Source organism: Peromyscus maniculatus, chromosome 3, assembly GCF_049852395.1.
Source record: "Peromyscus maniculatus bairdii isolate BWxNUB_F1_BW_parent chromosome 3, HU_Pman_BW_mat_3.1, whole genome shotgun sequence".
NCBI lineage: Eukaryota > Metazoa > Chordata > Mammalia > Rodentia > Cricetidae > Peromyscus > Peromyscus maniculatus.
Window position 1 is genome coordinate 148,080,890 of NC_134854.1, and position 25,808 is coordinate 148,106,697.

General features: G+C 43.2%; 1 protein-coding gene and 1 non-coding gene across 3 annotated transcripts in view; both read left to right on the top strand.

Annotated features, from left to right (window-relative positions):
- Positions 1-25,808, top strand: part of Ano2 (anoctamin 2) — a 343,664-nt gene that overhangs the window by 183,606 nt on the left and 134,250 nt on the right. For both annotated transcript variants that reach the window (XM_016006375.2, XM_016006378.3), the window contains 2 exons: positions 2,358-2,440; positions 7,257-7,364. In XM_016006375.2, coding sequence (XP_015861861.1) covers positions 2,358-2,440; positions 7,257-7,364 — 191 coding nt within the window. The remainder of the gene's footprint in view (positions 1-2,357; positions 2,441-7,256; positions 7,365-25,808) is intronic.
- LOC121828401 (U6 spliceosomal RNA) lies at positions 10,978-11,081 on the top strand. The gene has a single exon (XR_006070881.1). It is a non-coding gene; the product is annotated as a U6 spliceosomal RNA (small nuclear RNA).

The window sequence follows — 25,808 nt, forward strand, 5'->3', positions numbered from 1 at the left end:
AGAGAGAGAGAGAGAGAGAGAGAGAGAGAGAGAGAGATCAGGTGACAGTGAGAATAGCGTTTGAAGATGCCTGCATCATGAAGACACTAGTCTGCAGATCCCAGCCTGTCGGAGTATGTGCCCAGACTCCTGCAGATCTAGCCTTAGACTGCAGTGGGAGATGAAGTTTTATCAGCAGTGACAAAGAGCTCACAGCTCTGAAGAGAGACAGAGAAGGCTCTGCTAAGGAAGGCTTAGGCAGTCTTCAAAACATCTTGGTTCTGTTCCTTGTCAGCTGTGGGTCCCAAAGCCAGTGAATGCAGACCTGGCTCTGTCCACAGTTACTAATGTTTCCTAAAGTCAATGCTCTTAGCCAAGGTGGTGCCTGGTTCCTTTGGCCTTGGTGTTGAAGCTGTGTCCTCACCTATAAACCGGGTGAAATAATACTTCCTGTAGCATTCCTGTGACAATGGGTAAGACTGTGTGCAAAGCACTGATGTGGTACTTGGAAAGTGAGCTGAGTGTAATGGCACCCTCTCTTTCCCATCACCTGCATGGCACCTCTGCTCATTATTCCCTGGCTTCTCTTCTGCATGCTCACAGCCTGCCCTCCCTTTGTTCAGGAGAGGCTACTCGATCAGTACACCAATTCCTGCCCTGCGTATATCCTCTTCAGGCACTGTGAAGGGTGACAGGACAGTGTCCCCAGGCCAATGTCAGTCTCAGGAGTAAGATGCATTCACAGAAAAAAAAAACAAAACACTTCAAGTTCAAGGGAGAAAACTACACATAATGGCAGCATGATGTAGCTGCAAGTAAATAAAGGTAGCTTGAGTAGCTGCACATTCAGCCAGCACAGGATTATGCTGAGTTCTGTAATGTGCCTGAGTTAAACACAGGTAGTTGGGATCTCGGGGAGAGTTTTCAGCCCTGTTAGAGCACCATAGACCTGAAATGGCAGCCAGAAATCCAGCATGGTGTGCAGTGAGGGCCACCTGGCTGGCATCATGGACAGTGCAGAGCTAGAGGGATGACTCTGGGGAATGTCCCTTCCCTTCCTTTCCCAGATGTTGTGATCATAACAAAGGTAGGATTATGGAGGAAGGAAGAGTGACATGGACTGGGTCAGGATGGGATGAAAGAGGAACCTGGAGGGTGAGGTGGGAGATGGGAATAATTCACACAAGTTGAAGATGGAGGGGACTGGAGGATGAGTGAGCAGCAAAGCAGGTGTGAGGCCTGTTGGCAAATGATGGAAGAGGTCCAGACAGAAGCTCTGGGCCAGACATGCACACATGCCTTAGTATCCAGAGAAAGCTGAGAGCTTAAAGACCCAGGAATTTAAGAAAGTGAGATCGAGGCTTATGTAAGTTGGGTAGGGGAGAAGTGAGAGGGATGACTAAGCTTCAGGCAGAGATGATCTGCACAGGCAAGATGAGGCTTATTAAGGAGTCTACAGACCCCAGTGTAAGCTAGCTCCCCATTCAACCTCAAGGACGGGTTTGTTTGAGCTTGTGGTTTCTGAGGTCTGAGCCCACAGTTGGCAGGCTCCATTGCTTTGGACCTGAAAGGAAAATGTCATGGTAATAGGAGTGTGTGATGGAAGTGTCTCATCTCACAGTGACCATCAAGCAAGGAGAAAGAGGAGGAGGGGATCTGGGGATAAAATATTGTCCTTATGAGTATACCCAAGAGACCCATTTCCTCCAACTAGATCCCATTTCCTAAGTTTTTATCACCTTTCAATAAATCTTAACATTATGAACTCATCAATTGATGAGGTCTGAGCCCCTATGATCCAGTCATCTCTCAAAAGCCCACCAATGAGCAACCAAGTCTTTAACATGTAGCTTTGAGGTGATAATTTAGATCCAAACTATAATTTCCTTCCAGTTTTATTTTCCTTATTCTATAAAATTTCTCTCATTTCTTGGCATCAGTATCCTTTTTCTCCAGAATCTGGAAGTGAGGAAAAGTTCATGTGTCCTTGTAATATAATCATATGTGATTATATTAATATGATATTGTGAGCATCGATAAAGGACCACACATCCAAAATGACCCCTTAGGACTACATTGCTCAATGATCTTAGAACTGTCTACACAGGTACACCCTATTATATTCGTATGATGACAAGATTACCTGTTGATGCATTTCTCAGAATGGTTCCCCCTTCATAAGTGACTATGTATCTATAGGCACTCGGGGATATGGAGTGTTTTGAGTAGCTCCAGGCAGAAAGCCATGGGGCTCAATGCTTCAATGAGAGCTCCTGAATTGGAATTCTGTAAGTGTGTGTCCCACCTGCACTGGTAAACTCAAAGGCTACCCAGACTCCATTCTTCATAAATAATTGAATGCTTTCCTTCTTTTTAAGCTACCATGTTTCTGGAAAACTGGAAGAGACTACAGATGCGGCTGGGCTACTTCTGGGACCTGACTGGGATAGAAGAGGAAGAAGTGAGTCCCCTTGCACACTTCCCGGGGCCCTTGCTTTTCTCTGATCCTAGAACTAAATGCCCTGAAGGGAGATAGTCACTTAGAGTTGCTGTCTCATCAGCTGTTACTGGCTGGGTCTCTCATGGTTTGTTGGCTATGTCATGGTTTATAAGCACCAAGGGGAGTTCAGATGCTTCCTTCAGGGGTTCAGACTCTTCCTTTGAGTTGTGAAGGTGTAGTAGGGCTTAGAGATGGGAAGAGGGCCCAGTAGCCTAATTTGGAAGAAGAAATGGCACAAGATTCACAAACAAGTGGCAATAAGTAACCTTGATACCAAGAAGCCAGAGAAAAATGAATCATTGGTTTAGAGCTGGGACCTGTCAGAATGCCTGTGAGCCTATAGAACATGAAGGCGGGGAGGTATGGGGGGTACAGATGAAGGTTGCTGGGGTAACTAACAGAGAAAGATCCACCAGGTCACTTTGGCAGGATTCAGTAGACTGAATTGAGAAAATGAGTGAAGGGCAAAGGGTAGATTCCTTTGGGGAGCAGGGGCAGATGATATTTAAGGTATGTTAAAAAAAAAGTAATCCTTCCTTTTCATCTCTTTTGAGAATTAGCACATTAGCCATGAATCTAATAAGCTGAGCATCATAATTATAAGAGTTACTAATACTGGATGTTGCTCATGGGCTAAAGAACAAAAGTGGGTAGCAGATAGGAACTCTGGTACTGTAGGTGGTTTAGATGACAGTGAGGGAATATATCTGCAAAGTCCAGGACCTTTCCACTCTCTGAGTATTAATTTGCAAGGCAAGCCACAGATGTTACGGTGGCTGCTGCAGAGTAATTCTTCTCACAGTCCTATGGTCACAAGTCTGTAGTAAGGACTTACTACTATCAGATGGCCAGCCTTTCCTCATTGTTACTATCCAGGCGAGCTCTCCCACACTGCCTCAGCCAGCTCACCCAATGCAGCTTGCAGCAAGGAGCAGGGCCAGTTCTCCTGTTCCCAGGACCTCAGATCTGGGTCGCCCACACTCACACCACCAGGGCTAGCTCCACTGCTTTGCCCAGGTGAGGTGCAGGGGCCTCTCTTCCCATTGCCACAGGGGGCACATGGTGGAATGGGGTCAGCTCTCCTGCTCTCATGCCCTCAGGGCTGGCTCACCTGTGCACCTGACAACAGGGTCAGCTCTAATATGCTGGTCAGGCAGGGCGCAGGGCCAATTCTCCCGTGTGCTCCACCTAGTCAAGGGCAGGGCTTGCTTTCCCATTCTTATGACCCAGGGGTCAGCTCTCTCACCTGCCACAGGTGGCAGTGGGAGGGAGGGAGGGCATCTTTCACTCACCCATGCCAACACATGGCAGATTGGGGGAGGGGGGCAGGCTCAGCTCTCCGGGTCTCAATGCCTTCAGGGTAGATTCACCTGAGTCCCTGACCACAGGGTCAGCTCTAGTGTGCTGCCCAGGTGAGGTGTACACCTTTGGTACAGGGTAGGGCCATCTTTCCTGAGTGTAAGGGAGGGTAGCTCTGCCCTGAGGGGCGGGGCAGGACCAACTCTCCTGCTGCAGTATCCAGAGAGGGGCAGGGCCAGCCATCCCAGGGCCCGTGAAGGGGAAATTTGGTTTTAAGGGCTGCGGATGTAACTCAGTAGCAGGTCACTTGTTTGGTATGCCCCAGTGTGGGATCTAGTTACTTGCACCAAAACATAAAATCTTATAAGGAAAAATCAGGAGTTTGAAAATTTGCTGAATTTTAATGGACAAAAGAGAGAATAAGGGGCACCCCCAAGAAGGAATCAGCAATCATGACCCTGATCTGGCAAGCTAGGGGTGTATATCAGTAATAGCAAGATGCCTTGAAAGATCTGAGGAGTGGAGAAGACAGGGATCAGGAGCTAGTGAGGGACAAAGGAACCAGTACCATCTGGTGGCCAGAGCAGGGTTGGCATTGATTGTTATCTGTGTCTCCTGGGAAGGAGTGGAGGAGAGTTAGACAAGGCATATGTGACTGGCATAGGAGTCCTGGGCTTTATATAAATTACTGCATATAGAGGTGTATTTAATTTACATTCCAGTGAGTGACATGGGTATTAGTTGAGTGTTGGAGAGAGGGAGGGAGGTGTCCTAGAAGGCCAGTAATGTTTTTCCCAGGCTCAGGGATCCTTTCAACATGCTCTTTTCCCTGTGGTATTCTCCAAGAAACACTCACCTTCTCAGGGGGAAGGATGGAGCTGATACACACACAGGCCACAGCCCATTTGCCTTCTGTCCCTCCTACATGGGGTGTCCTCAACATGTAGAAGTGGAATAAGCAGGCTGGAGCAAGTCCACCTTATAAACTGGGATACTAAGAGACAAAGGGTGGAGTTTACTTTCTTATGAGGGTCAGGAGGTGGGTGAACAACCAAACCCTAGGGCCAACCTACAGGGCCAGTACAGGGTGGGTGTTCTTGTGGACTGACTGAAGGATGCCTTTGCATCCAGTGTCCCGTCCTTCTGTCCTGACTGACCTTAGGTCATCTGAATCTGGCTTGAAGCCTTCATCCAGGCCAGATCCTGAGGAGGCTTCCGGATGGAAACAGCTTCTGGGGAGACTGTGGATTCATGGAATTTGGCATCACATCAGCCATCTATGGAGTTTAGGCTTAGGGACTATTACATTGATCTGCTTGCGGCTGAATGTGGACTAGATTCTGCTCTGCCCATGAGCTTATTTGCCCAGCTTTTGAGGGAGTCTGTGACCTCATCAGGTCAGCTTGGCTGCAAACAGGGATAGTCTTGTTTGATCTGCCGCAGCTGAATAAAGGACAACTAGGCTCTGTGTGTCAAAAAGCTGGGCTTCTTTTAAATGGACAAATGAGGTTTGAGCTTGGGTGAGGTGGGCCACAGCTCCAACCATTGAGTCTAGAGATGGGTTAGCATCACCCTTCTGGTCATCAAGGGAGAGCCCAGGAGTCTCCTTTAGTCTCTTTATAGGAAACATGAGGAAAAAAGCTCCTGGGTCTTGACAAGGTTTAGAACACCATTCTGGCAGTTGATATATGGTGTTGCAGCAGCTTTTAATCATGACCTTCCATGGAATAATGAAGAAGCAAAGCAAAGAGATATTGGTGGCCAGGGTGGAAAACTTCAGTCCACATTTCCCAAAGTATTTCAGCAACATCTTGACTTGTTACAGCCAGAAGCTGTTCTGTGGGAAATGATGAGCTGAAGAATATTGGAGAAGTGTCTCTAGCAGAGCACTTTCTAGACCTTTCGGTATGCTCACCAGAGTCTCAGGAGGACGATTTCTTGGGAGATATTATTCTGGAAGTCTTTTTTCAGCTGAAACTCTCTTGGAGTATACCTTAGGGAATGCTGTACTGGAGAATGGAGAATGGTGGAAGCCGAACTGAAGTAAGCTTCAGCTACATTTAGAGATGTCTGTGCATTCTGCATGGTGAGAAACCCTGTCACTATGAGAAACACAAAAGGATACAGGACAGCCAGTCCTTTGGAAGAGAACAAGACTCTGATATGGGCACAGCCAGAGAGAAAGAATGAAATGTGTGAATGGCTACAGTGTGCCTGGAGTGTGTGGTGTAAGTTATAAAACTCTAGGAAATTGGAGACGAATTTGCCTGGTAGGTACATCGCAGAGACAGACTCCCGGAAGGGGTGGGTCTGGTGTGCCTTTGAAGACTGTGTGATGGCGGAGGGCCTGCAAAGGCACCGAATGTCATTACCCACCATGATATACTACGCTCCTTAACCACTGGCAGTTTCTCCAGTGCCACAGTTTGTCAGGAAAACCAGAGTAGCCAGGTGTCTCACAAGTTGGCCTCTGTGTCTTTGACATATGGGTGATAACAAAGAAGTGTGTGCTTCTGGAACAGCAGAACCCTCTGTCACCTGCATCTGTGCTTAGAGGTCTGACACCAAATTCCACGAATCGGAAGAATCTCTCTAGAAGCTGGCTCTGTTTGGAAGTCTCCTTAGGAGCCGTGCTTAGAAAACAAATGGGATCATGAAATCCTCACACCTTAGGAATTCATCTTGGAGCTAGCCACTGTGGGAAGGCCTGTCAAGAGAGGCCTGTTGCCCACTGCTAAGTCCCCTTTGAAGTAAGCTATGAATCTTACTGGCCCAGTGTCTGTAGTGATATGACTTGACTTGTTGGGAGCTCTTTCTCATGCCTGGTGAGTGATAATCCAGGCTGGACTGGCAGAGTAGCCGAATGATGTCTCCTGAGTATTTACTGCTGTATTTACCAGTGAGTTGCTCACCTATGCTATGTAGATGGGTCCAGGCAGTGAGTTTTAAGATTCTCCCATGACCACCTTGGCTTTGATGTTTATTGGCTACTATTTTAGCCTGCAGAATCATGGAATAGAGAAGTATTGTTGCTTCCCCAAACTCCCAGCTGTGGGGTACAACTCTTTCCAGGAGGGTCTGGGCTCCTTGTAAGTGAGCTTGAGGTATGAGGAGAGTGGGGGGTGGGGCGGTGCTATTCCTTTCTCTTTGTCAGTTTGTTCTACAAAACATAGAGCTTCTTGTTGTATCGGCTGCCAGGTTAACATCTTCTCTCTCCTTTCTCAACACCGGCACCAACCCCAGGAACGTTCCAAGGTTTGGTTCTCAGTGTGACAATAAGTGTTGTGTGTCTCATTTCTCCCTGCAGCCTTGTGTTCCTGACATAGAGTCCTCGTAACTGTGTCATGTGGCAAGTCATGTCTGATAGTGTCCATGCCTGAACCCAGTTTGATGTACTTATGGTGTCTGGTTCTGATCCACAGGCCCAGGTCACTCTCCCTCCTGTTTACTAACTCTGTTTACTGACTCTTTGGTGTAGGAACACTCCCGGCCTGAGTATGAAACCAAAGTACGAGAGAAACTGTTAAAAGAGAGCGGCAAGTCGGCGGTTCAGAAACTGGATGCGAATTCGCCCGTGGATGACGAGGTGAGAGGCTATGCTCATGGCTCTTTCTGGTCTTTGTCGGTGCCGGGTGCTGTCCTGTTTGGGTGAGACACTGGCTGTGAGAAGGAGTGACTGTGGACAGGATGGAATGAGAACTTGATGTTGCCATCATCCAGTAGTTGGAGTCCCTGGGGAACAAGCTGTCATGGTGACTAGATCCATGGAGGTCCTTGTGGAACTGTGTGGACCAAATGGGAGGGCACATTGGAGAAGAGAGAATCCATCTCGAGACTGTCTCCTGTGATTAGCATTACCTAAGTACCTGTTACCATATCAAGCCCTACACAGCTGCTAACCTCCCCTGGAACCTTGTTCCCCACCAGCCACTGGCCTAGGTTCACTCTATTCATATTTATTCTCATGATAAACCTGCAAAGCTGGTAAAAATGCTGTGTAAAGGAGAGCCCATGAAGAAAAGTTATATCTAAAGATTGTGTCAGTGGCTAGAAGTCACACAGCCAATACATTTAGCTATGTCAGGAGTTCTAACCTTTGTCTCTGCATTTAACCATCCTGACACACGGTCCTCAGAATAAATGCACTTGAGAAATCAAAGGATAAAGCAGGAAACAGTTCTTAGGTCCCACAGAGGCAAAAGCATGCCTGTATTTGCTTGAGTTACTCACATGATGTTCCATACATTTCATTCTTCTGGGTGGGCCACAAGGAGGAAGGAATGCGATGTTCTTTGGGTTTAAGGAATTGCTGCCGTTTGTAAATACTTACGATGAGTGTGTGTGTGTGTGTGTGTGTGTGTGTGTGTGTGTGTGTGTGTCCCCTTGGCAGTACCTGTCTCTGAGTGCAACCCTGCTTTTAAATCAAGATTGTGTGTTTATGTCTTTCCTAAATCCCATTTCTGAAAAAAAAAATCAACAAGAGTGAAAATCTGTTGTTTTTCAATGTGTCTTTTCTTCATCCTGGATATGAATTCAAATTTTATTATATTTTGCATTCTTTAAGTTGCAACCATTCATGTTAACATGCAAATTTATGCAAATACCAAAACAGAAGAATGTGGTGTTTTTGAGCCCAGAATACTAGCATTTTTTTAAAAGAGAAAATAAGACTTAAATAGAAGGGGGCGGGGACCTGTGGTTTTTTTGTTTTTTTCTCCTCTAGACTAAGTCCAAGAATACCAATTAGTCAGAGAAATGGTGAATTTGGTCTTAGAAAAGGCTGGCGGTCACTGTCACCTTTGTCACAAAGTGTATATTCTGTGTTCCATCAGCTTCAGCAACTCCATGGAACTTTCTTCCTCTACCCTAGAACAACATACCATGGGTGACCTTACAGAACTCACACACAGCTTTTACTGACCAGTGACTCATTCAGTTCTTTAAAATAATCTTTTATTATTTTCAATGACAAATGTGTGTGTGGATATGCATGTGAGTGCAGGTGCCTGCAGAAGCCAGAGATGGCTGATCCTTCCAGAGCTGGTGGTCCAGGTGGTTGTGAACTGCCTGGTGTGGGTGTTGGAAATCAAATTTGGTTCTTCTGGAAGAATAGGAAGTGCTCTTAACCATGGAGCCATCTCTCCACTTCTGACTCATTTAATTTTTAATTCCATAGACGGGAATGCCAATGAGCTGGAATTCTGTACAGTGGGACTGTGGTTCTAATATAAATATTGCTTGAATATATATGCATGATAGGTCAAATAACTTTCGGGAACTATGAATAATTAAAAAACATCTGAATGCATTATGAATGATGCATATGTTTATATTGTAGCATTCAGTTCAGCATCTCTATTCACTACCCTGTTGAGAATGCAAAGCTCAAAACATCTAATGGGCAGTGGGAGGAAATGAGTTTCCCAATGAACAATGTGAGATAAACATGGCCTGTGTTTGTCAGAATCCTTTTCTTGTTCTTTCAATTCTGGGAATATTGTAAATGCTTCTTCCTGTGCTATAAATCTAAGTGTTGATGGGTTATAGTGATGGTGGACATGTTGCTGCATTGGTATCTGATGGAAAGGATGCTTCTCTTTCTTGGAGGAAGAGTTGTGGTCAGTCCCCACTGGAGACCATGCTTTGGGGCATCAGGGAGTATGGGATGGCTATGAAAGGCACCTGATCAGGGAGCAGACTGGAACTAAGAATCAAAGTCTAGCTAGGCTTGCGTGCATGCACTGTTTTCACCCCAGTGGTTCACCTGGACATCCATTCACTGTCACCTCAAAACTCCATCTTCTCTCCACACATACCTTCCAATTGAGTGGTAAAGACACTATCCTTTACTGAGGCTCAGATTGACATGGGACACCCCCTAAGATCCCACAGCTGTTTGGGGGGAGCCAGCCGCTGGTTCTCTTTAACCCCAGAGACCCACCAATTTTTTCCCTTTTAAATTTTTGAACATATCACGTACATTTAAAATTGAGATTTAATTCTCATACTCTAAAAATCACCCAGGTTTGATGTGGACATAGTGACACATGCCATGCTTGGGAGGCAGAGGCAGGGGGGTTAGGAGTTAGAGGCCACCTTCCTTCAGTACTTAATACATTGAGGTCAGCCTGAGCTATATGAGACCTAGTCTCAAAATATCAAAAAAAAAAAAATACACAGTATAAAACTCACCCATACAGTTCAGTTGTTTCCAGTACCTTCATGGATTTATGCAGCTGTTCCACACAATATATGCTCAAAGCAGTTTTATTGTTCCAACGAGAAATCCTGTACCCAGCTGGGGATGTGGCTCAGTGGTAAAATGTTTTTCTAAAATGCATAAGTTCCTGAGTTCACACCCCAGCACTGCAAAGTAAAGCAGCGCAACACAAAGCAAAACTTGAATAAAACTTTTAAAAATGTTCCTCTTACCCAGTTGCCAAGCTGTGGAAAACAACTGATATTTCTTCAGTGTCTTCAGATGTGCTGTTCTGGAGTTTTGTGCAAATGGGTTCACTTAATATGTGGTGGTTAGCTTCTCCCTTGGGAAAGTGGACCCATGTCATAGCTTCTATCAGTATCTCACTGATTTGTATCGCCAAGTAGTGTACCATGTTTGGGATTTGGTTTATTTTATTTATCCATCTGTTGGTTGATGGATGTTTGAGTGATCTCCCTTTTTCCAATTATAACTAGTAATGCTATGAATGTTTGTATCTGATTTTTGCTTCACTATGTGTTTATATTTTCATATACATACATGTGTATCTAACAGTAGGATTACTGGGTCATATGTTAACCTCTGATAAGTGGTTATGCCATTTCCACATCAAACACTTATCAGGTGTGTTTTAACTTTATTCATCCTATTGATAAAAGTAGTATCTCATTGATATTTTAATTTGCATTTCCTTAATGAATAATGATGCCTAACAGATGCTCTTATGCTATTGGTCATTTCTATGTCTTTTTAAGAAAAATGTCTAGTTAAATCCTCCACCTATTTAAGAATTATGTTAATTGGTTTTTCATTCTAAAATAGAGGTTTTTTTTTTATATATCTGGGACATTAGCCCTACATCAGATAACATAATTTATAAACATTTATTTTTACTTTATTGATGATACCATTTAAATCACAAGTTACCTATTTTTCCTTTGTCAATTGTGCTCTTGTGTCATGTGTAAGAAATTGCACAGTGCTTGCTTCTAAACACACGTACTAACATTGGAACAGTACAGAGAAGATTCCATGGCCCTGTAAAAGGATGACACACAAGTTTATGAAGCCTTCCATATTAAAAATAGAAATTATTGCCTAGCTCATTGTCATGAGGAATGTTATAGCTCTAACCCATATACTTAGGTTTATAAACACTTGCACTAATTTCTGTAGATGATATAGAAAATCCAAATGAAGTTCTTGCATGTGGATACTCTATTGTCTACTAAGGGAGTATTTTACCTACTGAATTTTTTGACACTCTCATAAAATTAATATAATATAAATAAATGAATTTACATCCAGACAGTTTTTTCCATTGTTCTACATGATGTTGTATAAAAGTAGTGAGAATGGAATTGTCTTGTGCTTGATCTTAGGGAAAAAAAAACCATCTTTCATCATCAAGTATGTTGTTGGCTATATCCACTGATTAAAAAATATAAAATTCACCCAACAATAAACATCATATCATGACGACACTCATTTGAAATGACAGGTTCTCCACTGTAATAAGGTGGTAACTATGTATCCTTGTTGAGGAGGGCCAACATGGTGAGGCCCAGAGGTTAGCATACTCCGAGTCAGAACCTGGAATTACCACTGCATTTTAACCATGCAGTACAGCCCCTTTATGGGGGTCTCTTCTGCACCTTTGTCTCATGGAGAAAATAGGCATTAGAGCCTCTGCCCTTCTGACAGTCAATCATTTTTTGGTTGATAGTGCCATGATGATGTTGGTCATCAGCCCATCCTTAGGAATTGGACTGTTCCTTATGTAACTTCTGTAGCATTAATTTATTAGTCTTATAGATGCTCTTAGTGACTTTTAAGGATCTTGACATCAAAGAAATAGTAATAATGATGATGAAAGTAACATTTATAGAGTGTTCAATATGTTCAAAGCTTTACAGTAATATTCAGTTTCAAACCCCAATGGTCCCCAATTCTGAGATGAGAAAACTGAGATTCAGTAAAAGCAATCACTTGCTCAATTGAGTCTACATGTGGAAAAACCACAGTGTTCTCTTAACTTGGAGCTCCTGGGTCTTCCCTTATCAGATCTTTACACACTCTAAAATGTCTTGCTTGCTGATCCCCTGAATGAAAGGCAGGGAGTACTATAGTACTTCATGGAAACATGGTAAGAGACAGTGTGCTGCCTGGTAGTGAGGGGCTCTGTAAATCCTAGCAGAGTGACACTATTTACCCAAAGTCAGCAAGAGGGGCAGCAGACAGTAAAGGGAACTCAGGAAGATAAGCAGAGATATATGTTGTGTTAGGAGTATGATGGAGTCTGGAACTGTTAATAAGAGAATTGGTTGGATTTATTTCCTAGGCAGATCAAATCTTTATCTAGAATACCCTGTCCTAGACAGTTAGGCAATTTCCTAAAGTCCCCCATTGCCAGTCTAATCTTTTCCTCTGTTCATATAAGATGGCAGAGTTATAAATCGAAGTAAGATGTTAATTATAGATGGCAAGAATGAGAAGCAGAGCTGGGTTTTACTTGTCAACCCTCTGAGAGTTCATTCATGTTCTAATTCTAGCCTATGCATCCTTTTCTTCCATAAAGTAATTATCTTATAATATAATATAATAATATAAATATATATTATATATAGCCTGCAAAGCAAAGCTCATTCTTCATAGAGCAGTAGGAAGGACCATAACACAAGGAACTAATTATACAGTTGTTAGAGGAAGTGATGCTGAGGCAAACTGGGGACACTGAGGCAAGGAGAGATGAGCAACAGTGGGGAGGAGCTGCCAGTCTGCACTGGAAGGAGAAAGGACAGTGACGGCATCAGAACCTGGAGTCAGGATCACCTGATGGGAACTGGAGCCCTGCAGGGAGAGCAGCCCCTCTGGAGGTACAGTCTAAAGCAGATAGAGCACTGGGGAGAGATTCCTCAAATCTCTCAACGATCCACCCTCCAGTTTTCCACCAGTACCTCCCACTGGCTCACGATACCCGAAGGCCAGTCAATAAATCATTCTGGGATGGATGGTTATTAGAAATCAGTTCCCTGTGTCAGGGAATGGAAGCAGGGGGGTGGGTTACATAGATAGTGGATCTGAGAGTATCTCGTAGAATCCTGGCATGAAAGTCCAGTCAGTACTTTGTCTGTTTCTAAACTCTGCTAGCCTCAGACCATGCCCACCCAGCTTGGCTGAAGAGGTGAAAGCGCATTGGAGAGTAGAGAGGTAAACATTTGGGGAAAACACAAGAATGCTCACCACTGACATTATGAATGGATACACCAAGAGTCACTTACTCAGACCATCCCTAAGTCATTGAGCTGTTAAGAATATTTGTGTAAGTGATGTAGAGAGGGAGAGAAAGGAGGAGAGAGAGTGGGTGTAGGGAGGGAGGGCTTTAAAATAGAATCCTATTTAACTAGTTCCTAGGAGTCACCTCATAGAACATATTGTCACTCAAATATTTACTCAGTGTGGATGCAGGACCCATCCCCCAGTCCTGCCTGGCACTGTCTGTGATGTTCTAGGCCATGAATGTTTTATGGGGAACACTGAAACTAAGGAGACCTGGGCCAGGAGGAGGTGTATGGATAGACGGATGTTAATTTACTATTCTATGAACCACCCTGGGCACAGTTATTTCTAAAGAAAGCTCATCAAAACTTAAGGCACTGAAACATTTACGACGATGCCTCTGGCAGGTCCAACAAACAAACATGTGGAGTAAATTATGCAGAAGTGTACAGCCTTCAACAAGGCTGGGACAACAGTACCCGGAAGCTGAGTGATTGTCGGAGTGTGGGATGGGGGAGCAGGGTGGAGGGCCCTTTCTGTGCCTCTCTCTGTGGGCCAAGGTGGGTGTGCATCCAGATTTCCATGCAGGATTTTGGTAGATTGTTAGAATTTTCTACAACTCAAAGTTCCCTTGAACCTTCCTCTGAAAATACTTAATAACTATGTGAGGGTCAAAAATAGAGTAAGTTTTTAAGTCTCTTCTTGGGAACTAAGAAGATTTTTCATCGGCAGAGATAGATTAGCATACAGAAAGAGACTAAATTCGCCAAAGATTTCCATAGAGAAGATGCAGTTTGAGGCTGGATCTTCCTTGAGATCTCTTTGTTTGCACCCAAGCCTAATGGCTTTCTCCATCTTTCAGATCTGAGTATCTTATTGGTATTGAGGGATGTCTGAGCTGTGGTTTTCATCTACATGGGCTTATACACTGAAGGATGATGGGCGCCTAACTTGAAGGATGTTTGAGATAGAATCGGGACCTTTGTTTCTCAACCTATCCTTGAGCTCAGAGGATAAGCTCTGAAGTCTTGTGACCCTAGGGCAATTATCCCCTTCTTGTGAGATTCATCATAGTTGTTGAGGAGGACAAGACAACAGTGTCACTACCAGGCTGACATGGAGCTTATAAAATATAACTGTTACAAAAGGCTGCCTCCTGGCAATTTTATATACTACTGTTTCTTGTTCCTATTCATTTTTAACTAACCAATTTGGGCTCTGGCTTTTCTTTCTTCTACTTTATCACTCCGTGACTCTCCTTTGTCATCGCTCATAGAGTGTGACTTCCATTTCTCACTTCTGGGCCCATCTCCACAGAGAATTTCTAGCCAAAAGAAATGGCTGCACAAAAAAGCAGAGAAATAGATGGAACAAAGGAAAGAAATGATGGTCAGTCATGTTTGATTATAGGATGTGTGCGTCTTCCTAGAACTAATAAAGGACCTGAAGTTGGAAATGAATTTTTCACCTCTTTTATTCATTGATGGGTCCCAGCTACAAGATTGCACCTAGTGAAAAGAGAGCTGGGAAATGTAGTCTCTGGCTGGGAGCCTGCAAGCCACAGAGACTAGCCACCAAAGAGACATTCTCTGCTTCAGTGTGAGGTAGTGAGGGGTATGGGATATGGGCCACGTAAGTGGTGAGAAGGTTTAGTTTTGAAAAGGCAACAGGTGATTCTGACATTACCTCTTGAGAATTTCTGTGGTAGGAAATGAGAAAAGGAAGGAAGGATCTGGTAAAGGAATCAGTGAATGAGTAGCGTCACTCACCTGTGATGTCCCCACAGTTCCTGGGTAGCTCCTTCAGGAAGTATGTCCCTCTCACTGAAGTTTGGGACTGACCCTTTCTGCACAGAGTTCAACGCAATTTTACACCTTGCTATAGGTAAAGCTTTATTTGTTCTAAAGAAATTTGTTCTTAGACAGTTCTGTACGTGTTTCTAATGTATTTTAGTTACCCCCAGTATCCCCCCCACCCTCTCAGTCCCACTTCTTCCCTATACTTCTCTCTACTGTATTCATGTCTGCTTTGTGTCCTACAGAGTTTACTAAGACCATCTGTGTGACCCTGGGCTTGAAACTACCTGTTAGAGCCTGAAGGGCTCACCAGTGGCTACCCAGCTGTGTACTGTGCCTCCCTTCTCCTGGGGTCTCTTAGCTGCCATAGTTCAGCCGTAAGTGGTAGAGTCCCATGAGAGCCTTTGCCATCCATAGCTGATTATTGAGCAGGCTCGATTGGTTCAGGCCCAGCGCCAGTGAGCACGGCTTCTGTGTTCATGATTGCCATGACAGTGTCAGGCTTAGAAGACGGTCTTTACAATCCTTCTCCCTGTCTCCTGCTCTTGTATTCTCCCTGCCTCACTAACGCAATGCTTGTGAGCCTTACATGGGTAGTATATATCTTGACTAGGGCTGAGCATTCATCTTTCTTTTTTTTTCTCAGCATCTTGTGCAGCATGGGTTTCTACATTCACCTCCGTTCACCGCAAAGAGAGACTTCACTGAATTTAAGAGCAGCCTTTCTCTGTGGGTATAAACATAGCTATTTAGAAGGTGATTTGATCCTATGTCAATCAATAAATTACCATAGTAGGTTCCCTCTCTGGTGGCCCCAAACCCTTCTAGTCAGGAGAATTGTACCAGGTTTATAGTGGTAGGCTTGGGTTCCCTCTTGTGGAGTAGGCCTCAGACAAGCATGGAGTCATTGGTTACTTCCACTACAGTCATGCCGCTGTTGAACCAGTCGGTGGGCACAGCTTGTCTGGTATTGTAGTTCAGAGAGTTCACGGCTGGACAAGGAATCTGACGCCTTACTCCCCATCAGTCTGAGCAGTACCCTAGGGCACTCTACAAGCCGGGCAGCAGAGGGTCATTCCCAGCTCAGTTTCAGCTTGATTTCTCTGTATCTGGCATCCATGGTATATGGTGTTTTCAGCGGTAGGGTCTTATTAACCAGTGCCAATGGCGGAATGGTAAGAACAAGGCTGGGTTGTATGGTAGTTCTAGTTCTACTTTCTTTCTTTTTTTCTTTTAAGAACTTCCAAACTGATTTCCAAAGTAGATACATCAATGTATGCTCCTATTGGCAGTGGATAGGGGTTCCTCTTTACCCACGGTCATGTCCACATGTGTGGTCATCTGTATTCTGGATGAGGGCCATTCTGATTTGGGTGAAAATTTTAAAAATAGTTTTAATTTACATTTTCCTGGTGGCTTCAGATGTTGAATGCTTTTTAAAGTGTTTCCTAACCATTTGTATTTCTTCTTTGGAGAACTCTCTGTTCAGTTCCACAGCCCATTTTTTAATTGGGTTGTTTGTTTTCTTGGAGTTTAGTTTTTTTTTTGTTTTTTTTTTGAGTCCCTTGTATATTCTAGTTACTGTCTATCAGATGTATAGCTGGCAAATATTTTCTCCCATCCTGTTGGCAGCCTCTTCACTCAATTAACAGTTTTCTCTGCTATGGAGAAGCATTTTAGTTTCATGAGGTCCCATATGTTGATTGCTGGTCCTGTTTCTTGTGCAGTGAGAGTCTTATGCAGAATCTGTACCTCTGCTTGCATACAGGATCACAATCCCAACTTTCTTCTCTAGCACTGTCAGGGTTCTTGGTCCTATATTTTATTCTTTGCTCCATCTGGATCTGGAGTTGAGTTTTATGAAGGATAAGAGGTGGAGATTGACTTTCATTCTTCTACATGTTGATATCCAGGTTTCTCAGCTCCATTTGTTGAAAATGAGGTGGTTTTTTTTTTTTGCAAGTGAAGCTGGAGTTGTGTGGATTTCTTTATATTTTTATCTAGGATTTCTTAGTTTCCAAGATTGCTCTGTCTACCTTTGTTTCTTTGTGTTTCCATATAAATTTTAAGACTTTTAAAAATAGGTCTATGAAGAATGTCTCTGGAATCTTGCTTGTGAAGATTTGTAGATTACTCTTGACGCAGTGACTATTTTCATAGTACTGATTTTTCTGATCTGTGATGCTCTCTCCATCTTCTCCTTCCTTCCTCAGTTTCTTTCTTCAGTGTCTTGACCCTTGTTGTAAATGTCTTTCATTTTCTTGGTTAGGTTTATTACCAGGTTTTAAACTTTTTATGACTATTATGAGGTAACCCAGACTCAGAAAGACAAACATGGTGTGTACTCACTCATAAGTGGATACTAGATATAAAGCAAAAGATAACCAGACTGCAACTTACAATTCCAGGGAGGCTACCTAGTAAAGAGGACCCTAAGAAAGACACAGTGATTGCCCAGCAACCGAGAAATGGATGAGATCTACATGAGCAAACTGGGGGTGGGGGTGGGGGTATTGGAGGGGAAGGGTTGGGGGAAAGAGAGCTTAGGGGAGCGGGAGGTCCCAGCTGGATCAGGAACAGAGTGGGAGAATGAGGAGGTAGATACCATGATGAATGTCAAACGATCCTTGTACCCCTAAAATGGAACTAACTTGATCATGGTAGATGATCTTTTTATTGTGATCTTGAATTCTGTTTACAATTATTTCATTGAGAAATGTTGCATTTATACCCATCAGGGAGATCACTCTGTAATTGTCTTGTTGTTTATCTTTGTTTAGTTTTGTATCAGGGTAATACATTTATTTATTTAATGTGTGTGTGAGTTTTGCTGTGTGCCACATGCATACTTGGTACATATGGAGGCCAGAAGAGGGTGTCAGATACTCTGGAACTGGAGTTCCAGATGGTTATAAGCCATCATGCGTGTGCTGGGTATCTAATCTAGGTCCTCTAGAACAGTGATTCTCAACCTGTGGATCACAGTCCCTTGGGGGTTGAACGGCTCTTTCACAGGGGTTGTCTAAGACCATTGGAAAACACAGATATTTACATTACGATTCGTAATAGTAGCAAAATTACAGTTATGAAGTAGCGACAAAATATTGTTATGGTTGGGGTCACCACAACATGGGGAACTGTATTAAGGGGTCACAGTTTTAGGAAGGTTGACAACTACTGCTCTAGAAGAACAGTCAGTGCCCTAAACCACCGAGTCATCTGTGGGCCATCTCTCTGGCCCAACAGTAGCTTTCCTTCCTTTCTCTTCTGAGGACTAATTTGGGTAGTACTGTTTGAAGGCCTTCCTTGTAGAATTCTGTAATGCATCTATCCATCTTGTCCTGGGATTTTTTTTTTTTTTTTGGTTAGGAGACATTTTTAGTCCTGCTTCAGTCTCATTGTTAGTTATAGGTATATTTAAATTATTCATTGCATCTTGATTTAATTTCAGTAGGTTAGTGGAATATAAGTATTTAAGGTACAGACTTATGTGCTTTTTAGTTTCATTGGTATCTATAGTTGAGTATCCTTTTTTGTTTCTAATTTTGTGATCTCCATGAGATTGGAATACATTTGTCCAGGCCCTTCTGGCTTTACCAACTTCTGTCATATAGCCAGCTGTTATTCTACGGACCTGCCTTTATGTGAGACTTGGCTTTTCTCTCATGAAGCTTTCACTACCCTTCCTTTATTTTATTCTGTGTCTTTAGTGTTCTAATTGTGATATGGCATGTGGATTTTTTTAGGGGTCTTGTGCATCTCTTTCTCAAGATTTAGGGAATTATTTTAATGATTTTATTGAAAACATTTCCTATTTCTTTGACCAGGAATCCTTTTCCTATGCCTATAATTTGTGTGTTTGATTTTCTCATGATGTCCCCATGATCCTGCATATTCTGTTCATGTGTCTCCCCTCCCCAATGTATCATTTCCTTTGTGTGAATGATCCAGTTTCTCTATCTTATCTTTAAGCTCCAATATGATATTCTGTCTATTCCATAATCTATTTTATAGATGAGGTTGTCCATGGAACTTTTTATTTGACTAGTTGAAATTTTAATTTCTGTCTTCATTTTACTTTAGGGTTTTTTCAATATTTCTATCTGCTTATTAAATTCTAGTTTTGTATCTTGAATTATCTTTCTTATTCCATTCAGTTGTTTGTGGTTTGGAAGTGTTTGTTTATTTCTGTGTACTCTTGGTTCATTTTAGTGTTTGTGTCCTCTTTATATTTGTTTTACTGTTAGAACTTAATTATTCTTTTAAATTCTGTGTCTTGAATTTCATTTAAGTTGTTCTTCTTGGGAATCATTACTATAGGATTGATGGCTTATTTTTGTAGGGAGGAAGACAAATTGTCTTGATATTTCATATAGCTTGGGGGTTTGGTTGTTTTGGTCAGTAAGATTTGAAATTATTGAGTGAGCTTATTGGTTATGTCTTTTAATATGTGTTTTTAGTCTACCTGGGTAGAAGCTTAAGGTAGACAGCAGGCTGGGAAGATGGAGGGAGACTTGAGCTGGCTCAAGTGGCTCAAGGTTAGGGGGCTGTCAGGCAGGGTCTCTGGCCAGAGAGGGCACCCAGGGCAAAGGAGGGGTGGCAGGCAGGGGTGTGTGTGTGTGTGTGTGTGTGTGTGTGTGTGTGTGTGTGTGTGTGTGTGTGCATGTGCTTACATCTATCAAGGTCTGTGCTTCTGGGTAAGTTTGCATGCGACAGACAGACTGGAGGGGGCTAGCTCTCACGGTGGGAGATGGCTGTAGGTATTCAGAGTAGGTGGTGCTGTCTTTCTGTGTTGCTCTGGGGAGGCACATGTGTGGTGGTTAGGTTGAAAGAGGCTCCAGAGGACAGGGGAGGGGTCACAAGTGGTTGGGATGGGGTGAAGGAGGCCTGCCTATCCTGTCCATGCCAGACTGGGCCACATGTCATAGGTAGTTTTTGTGTAAGCTAATTGAAATTTTTCTTTGTAACTATCTCTTGTAGTAGCATAAATAAAACAGAAGACTTTTTTCTCTAGAAACATTTTAACAACTACAATAAAGCAAAATTATCCTTAGATCTTATGTCCTCTTAATATCTGTTGCCTAGAAGCAACCATAATTATCCTTTTAGTTTTAACCTTTCCAGATTTTTTCTTATGCATTTTCATAATTGAATTTATATTTGCTTTGACAATAAAGCACACACGTGTGTGTGCATACACATACACACATGTGAGAAAGTCTTGAATAAAAGATTCCATCAAACCACACTTCCTAAACTATATTCCAATGTATCCTGTGGTGTAAAATGACTTTCCAGAAATGATACTGGTCTTTAAACATCTTTGAGGGAGGCCTAACACTCAACAGATACCACACAACTGTACTCAGTGCGTCAATGTTCAATAGTACCATATGTCTCAATGTGATTGTATCTTAGTAAAACCATGTGTTCAGTAGTCACAGTGTAAGACCTACACAAGATCCATATAGACCAAGAAGCACAGGCTGTATTCACTTGATTTCAAGGTTGGAGAACTTAGAGAATATCCAACAGGTGCACACATGTTATAAGTCAATAATTAAGGATGAAATAAAATAGTATTTATTTATATTTATGTATATTTTCCCCAATGACTACTAAGTTGTTAGGACATAAATACTTATGAAGTTGTTTGCTACTTAACTACTTAATAAATCCAACTGCTAAGCACTAACCTAGAGGTAATGCATAAAAGTCCCTGAGACATTCTGGGCATGGTGAACTGAGAGTGTTTAGGAATAGCTGCACAAAAAACTTTCTATGTTTGACAGAGAGTGAAGAGTAAAGCACATAGCCAAGAGCAGAAAGGCGTACAAATATGAACACTGAAGTTCAAAGCCACGGGGGTTTATTTGGAGGTGGCAATCGTCGGCAGCAAACTGTGAAGAGGAAAGAACTGGATGCTGGCTTCCTTACCACCTGCTCCTGGGGTCTCTCACTGACTTGTCTCTTAGGTCTTCAAGTAGATCTGTCCTAGTACTTTCTCTTGTGTTTTTAAGGCTCCCCTCATTCAAGTGTGTGTGTGTGTGTGTGTGTGTGTGTGTGTGTGTGTGTGTGTGTGTGTGAGTCTAGGAAAAGGCACTGAGGGTTTCTGGTCATGGACATCCTTTTAAATCTTTAGGACATTGCTTTACTTACAATCTCCAGGGTGGCTTGGGTTTCATGGAAAAGGATGCCAGAGAAGTGTAGAGTGTGTCCATAAACATCACCCTGCATGGAGTATGTAAATTATTCTTTCCAAGCAGAGACTCCTCGGGTGGCCTAGGCCATCAGGATTGAGACTCTGGCCCTCTTCAGCTGACAGCCCATTCTCAGCCTCAGAAGTTCTGGCTAAAATAAGACCTTCTCCTCTGCTCATTGTATACATTTCTACTGGGTTGTGTCTAAATTAAGAAGTTACAAATAAGGACAGCTCCAAGGCCTGGGCTATGAGAAGTTAGAGAGAGATGGGAAGTTCATGAAATGAGAGAACAGTTGGAGAGAAGCTGAGGATAAATATACGGTCTGAGCTGAGACAAGGCACACTCAGCATGGTACTTGAGACTAGACCCTCATAGTCCTCAGAAAACACAAAGCCAAATATGCTCAATTACAGGGAATGCTGGAGCAGCGTAGCTGGTAAGGGAGGCCAGCGCATACCAGTAGGATGTGTGATGTTAGCCACTATTGACTTGCAGTTTGGACCTTTCTCATTTCAGTTTAAATGATTTTTCCATATACGGCCTGGAACATGTAAATTAAATTTGTCTTTTGCTGTTAGGGCCAAGATCATTATTTCATTCCCTCAGAATTCCCTGGAAGCACAAGTCCTTCAAACTCTCTTGTTCTTTCTTCCTCAATGTGCCAAATGCTCAAAAGTGCTGGGTGAAAGGTGTTTTAAGTCTGGTTCCTTGGACCTGGTGGTGAGAAGATGCTTTCAGAGAAGACATGTGGGATGGCCCTTTCACGGTCAGAAAGGCAGTGACTTTAGAACCAAGCCTCTGATCACCATTGCTCACACCAGAGAAGGCTGTAGGAGCCTTCTCTTCATCCAGCACAAAGGCTTGCTCAGGCTTGTTGTAGCTGGTGAGAAGGTGTAGCAGCTCAAACCTCCACAGTGCCATCACTGAGTGGACTTCCTGTTCTTTCTGGGCATTCCTTTCACTTTCATGAAGAATAAAGAACTAGGAAAAATTACAAAAGGTCTCCACTTCGGCTTTGAATCTTTCTGATGTAGACACTGAGTCAGTGATTTACGTGCACGATTTACTTTAAGATAAAAATCCCTCAATAGGAGAGTAAGGCAATGAAAGGATGATGGTTAGGTAGCCAACAAAAGGAACCTCATGAGCTAGGCTACCACTGTGGGCAACTGGAACTTGACTTCACTGGCAATTCGTGCCCTTTGGAGCTATACTGCCCAAGGATGAGTGCCCATGTCTGTTCCCATTGTGGTAATGAAATAACTTAGACTTAGGGCAATCTACAAGCAACGGGAGTCATGGAGGCTGCAAAGTCCAAGGTCAAGCTGCCAGCAGATATGGTGCCTGAAGACCTACTCACAACATAGTGCCCTGTTACCTTTTCCTCACATGGTGGAAGGCAGAGGGCAAAGGGGCACCAAATGCTACCTTTACTCTCGTTTGTGGAGTACTAATATATTCCTAAAGGTTGTATCCTCATAAGTCAATCACTTCCAGAAGGACTTACCTCTTTCTGCCGCCACCTTCGGGCTAAGGTTTTAGGGTGTATTTTGGAGGAAAGGAGAGAGGGAAGGAGGGGGAAAAGGAAGAAGGGAGAAAAGGGGGCAGGGAGGGAGAGAGAGTGAGATAGAGAGAAAGGGAGAGAGGCACAGACAGAGAAATAGACAGAGACAGTGAGAGACAGGGAGAGAGAGCGGGGGAAGGGAGGGAGAATATTCTGCATTATCAGTCCCTTGAGCATGCATGTAAGAGAGAAGTCTCAAGGTGCCGAAGACCCTCAGACAGAGAAGTGTATATCTTACTATTGACAACTGGGTTTCAAATTGTAAGGGTAAACGTCCAGGAATTTGGACTGATGACGACAGTATTAATGCTCCCAAATCCGAAGGTACATGAGCCAAAATTTAGTGAGATCAGAAACTTGAAAATTAATTAAAAAATATTTCCATTAATCATTTGAGAATTCTAAACAGCATATCCGATCATATTCATCCCCTCTTCTAACTGCTCCCAGATCTACCCCCTTCTTGCCCAATCAACTTTGTGTACTCTTTAAAAAATAAAACAAAACACCAAGTCCAATTTGTGTTGTTCTTATACCCTTGGGTGTAGTGGTGTCCTACAGAGCTGGAGCATGGTCAACTTCCCAGGAGCCACACTTTTCAATAAAACTGACTCCCCCTCTCTCATCAGTTGTAAATTGATGCTTGTTCCTCATAATAGTAGTGAGTTCTCCCTTATAGCCTATGGCCTATCTAGTCCTGATAATGATGCCAGATGTGGGTTATATCTCATGGAGCAGGTTTTGAACCCAATGAGACAGTGGTTGACTACTCACATAGCAATCATGTCACTATTCCACCAGTGGGCCTGTCTTACCAGGACAGTTATTATTGTAGCTCATAGCTTGGCAGTACTGACAATTAATTTGCTCCTCTGGTAGTATGTGTAGCACCTCCTATGAACTCTAGCCAGTAGGGATGGAGCTTCTATGTCAGTACCAGCGTAGTTTCTTCATGTTCTATGACTCAAGTATGTAGTATCTTCAGCAACAGGGTCTTACTGCCAAGTTCTGGAGGTTAACCAAGATCAACGACAATAGACTGTAATGTCTGGGGATCTATGAAGCCTCCCTGGCCTCAATTTTTAAATCTCTGCTTCTCAACAGTCTTTCAACTCTCCACTCAATCCATGATCCACTGTGTCTGTGACTAACAGGTTCCATAATCAGACTGATGTATTGACTAGAGTTCCAGTCCAGTTCTCAGCTTGTTATGTTTGGAGGTCTATGGGACCTCACTAGCCAACAACTTCAAGTGAAGTAACCCATTTCTGGCACCAGGCTTTTTATTTGTATGGCATTTAGTGGGGGCATTGAAACCTCATTATAGGGTAACTCCATTTAAATTCTCTCTCTTCCTCTCCCACCCTCTCTTTCCCTTTCCCTCTCCTCTCTGTCTCCCTTCCCCTCTCTCTCCCTCTCCCCCTTTCTCCCTCTCTCTTTCCTTCTCCCTCCCCCCACTCCCCCCCCCCCGCCCGCTTGCTTCCACACTAGTAGATTTTCATACAACTTTTTCAAGATGTCTTTGGTGATAGTTATTCTTCTCTATATTCCCTCCCATTCCCTCCCTTTCCAATCCTCCATCCTATTTAACCCTTCCCATTCCATTATTTAAGAAGTTGTCAGAAGAGCTGCCAAGTTGAACAAGGGTAGTGTCCTTGTCTGCTTTCTGTTGCTGTGATACTCAACTTGGCCAAAACAACTTGGAGGAGGAGAGGGTTTATTTGGCTTCTATTTTTAGGTCACAATCCATCACTGATTGAAGTCAAGATGGGAACTCAAGCAGGAACTGAAACAGAAGCCATAAGGAATGATGCTTACTGCCTCACTCCCAGGCTCATGCTTCCTTATACAGCCCAGGCCCATCTTCCTAAGGATGGTGCTTCCCACAGTAGGCTTGGTCTTCTCACATCAATATTCAATTAAGACAATCCCACACAGACATAGCCACAGTCCAGTCTGATCTGGTCATTCGTCAGGTTACTCCAGGCTGTGTCAGGTTGACAGCTGAAGCCATCTAGGAAATCCCACTCCTTATCGGCTTGACACACAAACAGATCCCTTTAAGCCACAACCTTTCATTTCTTATACCCAAGATCACATGTTGATATCATAATACAAATAAAACACAGTACAGGTTTAAACTCCTACAGCCTTTAAAATATCTCAAAACTTTAAAAGCTCAATGTCTATTTTAAAATTCGAAGACTCTTAACTATGGGCTCCTGTAAAATAAAAAAAATCAAGTCATGTACTTTCTTACTCTAAGAGGTAAGAACTTGGGCATAGTTATAATCAGGTCAAAGCAAAATCAAAATTCAGTACTGTAAATCCATGTTCTGTATATAGTTCAATGTCTGGCACCTGGGACTCACTCATCATCTTCTGGAATCCAAAAGATTTGGACAGCCAGCCCCACCTTTCCAGCACACAACTTGTCTTAGGCTCATGCGGGCTTCTGTCCTTAGCATACATTCCATTGTCCTGGCACTCCCAATATTCTGGGGATTCCATTGTAGCTGAGGCTACACCTTCACCAATGGCCTCTCTGGTTCTCACTTCAACAGCTTGACCCTGGGACATGGTGCCAAGCCTCATCCACTCTCCATGACCCCCTTAATCTTCTACCTCTATTACCTTCAAAACTTGTACCACATGGGTGACTCTCACACATTGCTAAGTTTGGCTTCCAATTTGAGATGCAGCCTAGTTCTCCTGGACCATAGCTTCTGTATGCTGACTCTGAGACATACTTCCCACAAAAATGTGCCTCTGTGATGTCAATATCTTGTTAATCACAGCTGATTCTCCAGTCTCAGTTGATCAGCACCCACTGTTCCAGCCAAGCAAAGAAGGGTTCACTTCAGCAGTGCTGGTCTCTTGTTAATCATAGCTGATTATTCATCCCCAGCTGACCGGAAACCAGATTCTCAGTCCAAAATATCACATGAATGGCCTGGATAGAGTCTTT